At 54.9% G+C, this 2,398-nt stretch overlaps 2 protein-coding genes across 2 annotated transcripts; both read right to left on the minus strand.

Annotated features, from left to right (window-relative positions):
- Positions 1-24: 24 nt before the first annotated feature.
- MAA_10340 (ATP-dependent DNA helicase PIF1) lies at positions 25-1,340 on the minus strand (the record flags this gene model as incomplete). The annotated part of the gene is made up of 2 exons (XM_007828338.2): positions 25-74; positions 116-1,340. 2 exons carry the CDS (start codon positions 1,338-1,340, stop codon positions 25-27), a joined length of 1,275 nt encoding a protein of 424 aa, XP_007826529.2.
- A 204-nt stretch (positions 1,341-1,544) lies between these two features.
- On the minus strand, positions 1,545-1,853 carry MAA_11792 (dopa 4,5-dioxygenase; the record flags this gene model as incomplete). Its single annotated transcript, XM_011412980.1, has 1 exon — positions 1,545-1,853. One exon carries the CDS (start codon positions 1,851-1,853, stop codon positions 1,545-1,547), a length of 309 nt encoding a protein of 102 aa, XP_011411282.1.
- Between the last annotated feature and the right edge of the window lie 545 nt (positions 1,854-2,398).

The following is a 2,398-nucleotide window of genomic DNA, read 5'->3' on the forward strand; positions in this document are numbered from 1 at the left end:
GTCAGAAAGTGGTCCATCACCGTGTCATACACTAGGCGCTGCTCCGGATTGAGAGAATCGCGAGCTTCTAAGGGCTGATGCTCCACATCAAGTGGAAAGGAGCTTTCCTGCTTACGTCGCTTCCAGTAGTTACCGCGGAGAATGTCTTCGTTGGTATATCGTCCAACGTGGGGAGTCCAGTCATAATTCACGTCGATATCTCGGCGGCCAAGTACGTCGATGTCTTCTTCCTCCAGCGGCCGGTCTGGCAGCATGCGGGCGAGTTCATGCCAGTCCTCCTCTCGGCGGCCAAGTACGTCGATATCTTCTTCCTCCAGCGGCCGGTCTGGCAGCATGCGGGCGAGTTCATGCCAGTCCTCCTCTACAATGGGCTCGTCATGCACCTCCTGCTCAAACTCATCGTCCTCCGCTTGGAGCTCGCTTTTTCCCACCTCACCGTAATGGTCGTCCTCATGGAAATGGTGTCGCTGCCGGCAGCACTGGTACACTGCAACAAAGGACTCAAACCACTGCCCGTCCACAGCAAGCAACTCCTCCGGGGAGCGATGCGGATGGGCCATCATCAACTTGACACGGCAGAAGTCTTGAAACTGGGCTGAAGCTTCCACAGGTCTATAGCGAGGAAAGTAGGACAGAACCCTCTTTTTTGCGTTCGCACCGAGTCTCCTCCACGTCTTGGGATTGTACGACTGCAAATACTCGAGATAAGTAATACTCTCATGCTGGTCATTTCTCTGCAGATATTTCCGGTAGCTGCCGACAGCCTCACTAACATCATCATCGACACGGTACGACCGCACGTGCTGTTCCAGCGGGCGGCAGTCGACGTACACGACCATCCGAGTCCCTTCCTGCAGAGGGATGTTGAGCAGCAAGTGGGAAATCTCCTGCGCTGAATAATCCCTCTCGGCAATCAGCTTATTCATAAGACGAGAGGAGAAGGACAGTAGGGGTTGCAGGTGTGCGATGTGCGGCAAAACCTGGTCTGCAAGCTTACAGTAAGGCTCGGTCTTCTTCTCCGATTTGCTGCAATACTTGGCAGCATATGTAATGACTGCTTGTAAACTGGTGCATGGAGATATGTCAATGTTGGCTAGCCATCCCAGAATGATGGCAGGATTGAAGTGATTCATAAGGTTGTCGTTGCGGGCCGCCTCGAAGATGTAGTACGACTTGCCTTCCTTCCTGATGACCGCGGCTAGCTCCCGCAAGGCACGGGGAAAGTCAAATCGACACTCCCTTTCCGGATTCGCCACGTTAGCCGCCTCAATATCGGCGGCAGCCCCTTCCATGTCCCTCGCTAGGTCACCACTTCCTTTTCTGACACGCAAGCAGTACATGGTATTGCATCTGTGGCGCTGGCAGCGGTTGACAATTTGCGAGAGCCGCAGGAATGTCATCTCCACGCCCAGTGGATCTACGCTCAGCGGATTACCCTCACCTGAGGCACAGTCCTACGGGGCTCCGGGTTCAGGCCGTGATGTGGAAGCCCCACGTGCGTGCAAATATGTTAACCTGAGGCACAGTCCTACGGGGCTCCGGGTTCAGGCCGTGATGTGGAAGCCCCACGTGCGTGCAAATATGTTACGAGCAGCTTCGTCCTCCATGTCGACGGCCGGGCTCTCCTGCATCCCAGTACAGACCGTGGTTGTGCGACTACCACGCCCTTGCCATTCATACCGATCCCAGTAATCCGTGACGTTGAACTTCTTCCGCAACACGATATCTCGAAAGAAACAGTATCGGCGGTAGAAGTGGAAAGCAGCAATGTGGGGGTTCTGCCGCAAGAAGTACCGCGACAATGCCATCCTTTCCGGCTCGGACGCTCGCAGCCATTCTCCATATCGGGGCATGTGTTGGTAGGGACTCCGCCAGTGCAAATCGGCTGGGCTAAATGTGATTAATGCACCAGGACAGCCCAGGTTGTAGGCATACGCTTCGAGGTCCTGCCTCTTTCTGTGCCAAAATGGCCGTGTACCGCGAATCGACACGCATGCCTTGTGATCGATGATCAGCGCCTGCGCCTAGGGATCTTCGGAATGTTCGAGTGCCTGGATAAGCTGCTCTCGGGTGAGCGGTTCACGGCTGCATCATGCTGCTTCACGAAGAATTTCGACCGCGCACGTGCTTGGGACCGCATCAGGCTGTTGAATGCGACAAAACGGGAGGTCGGGTGCCGAGCAAAACGCCCGTTGTGCCACCGCATCGAGGGGCTGACCTAGCAAAATGACTCAATCGTATTCATGGCCTCGAGGAGCTTTTTATATGTGTTCGCCAGTATTCGCCAGACGAAGACATTTGGAGTTGCATAGCCCGCCACAAGCAGACTTTGAAACGCCTCAGCGTGCATTCCTGGATATGGTCCGACAATGACAAGCTGATATCGGACCGGATTTTT

This window comes from Metarhizium robertsii (genome assembly GCF_000187425.2).
Source record: "Metarhizium robertsii ARSEF 23 chromosome Unknown MAA_Scf_31, whole genome shotgun sequence".
NCBI classification, from domain to species: Eukaryota; Fungi; Ascomycota; class Sordariomycetes; order Hypocreales; family Clavicipitaceae; genus Metarhizium; species Metarhizium robertsii.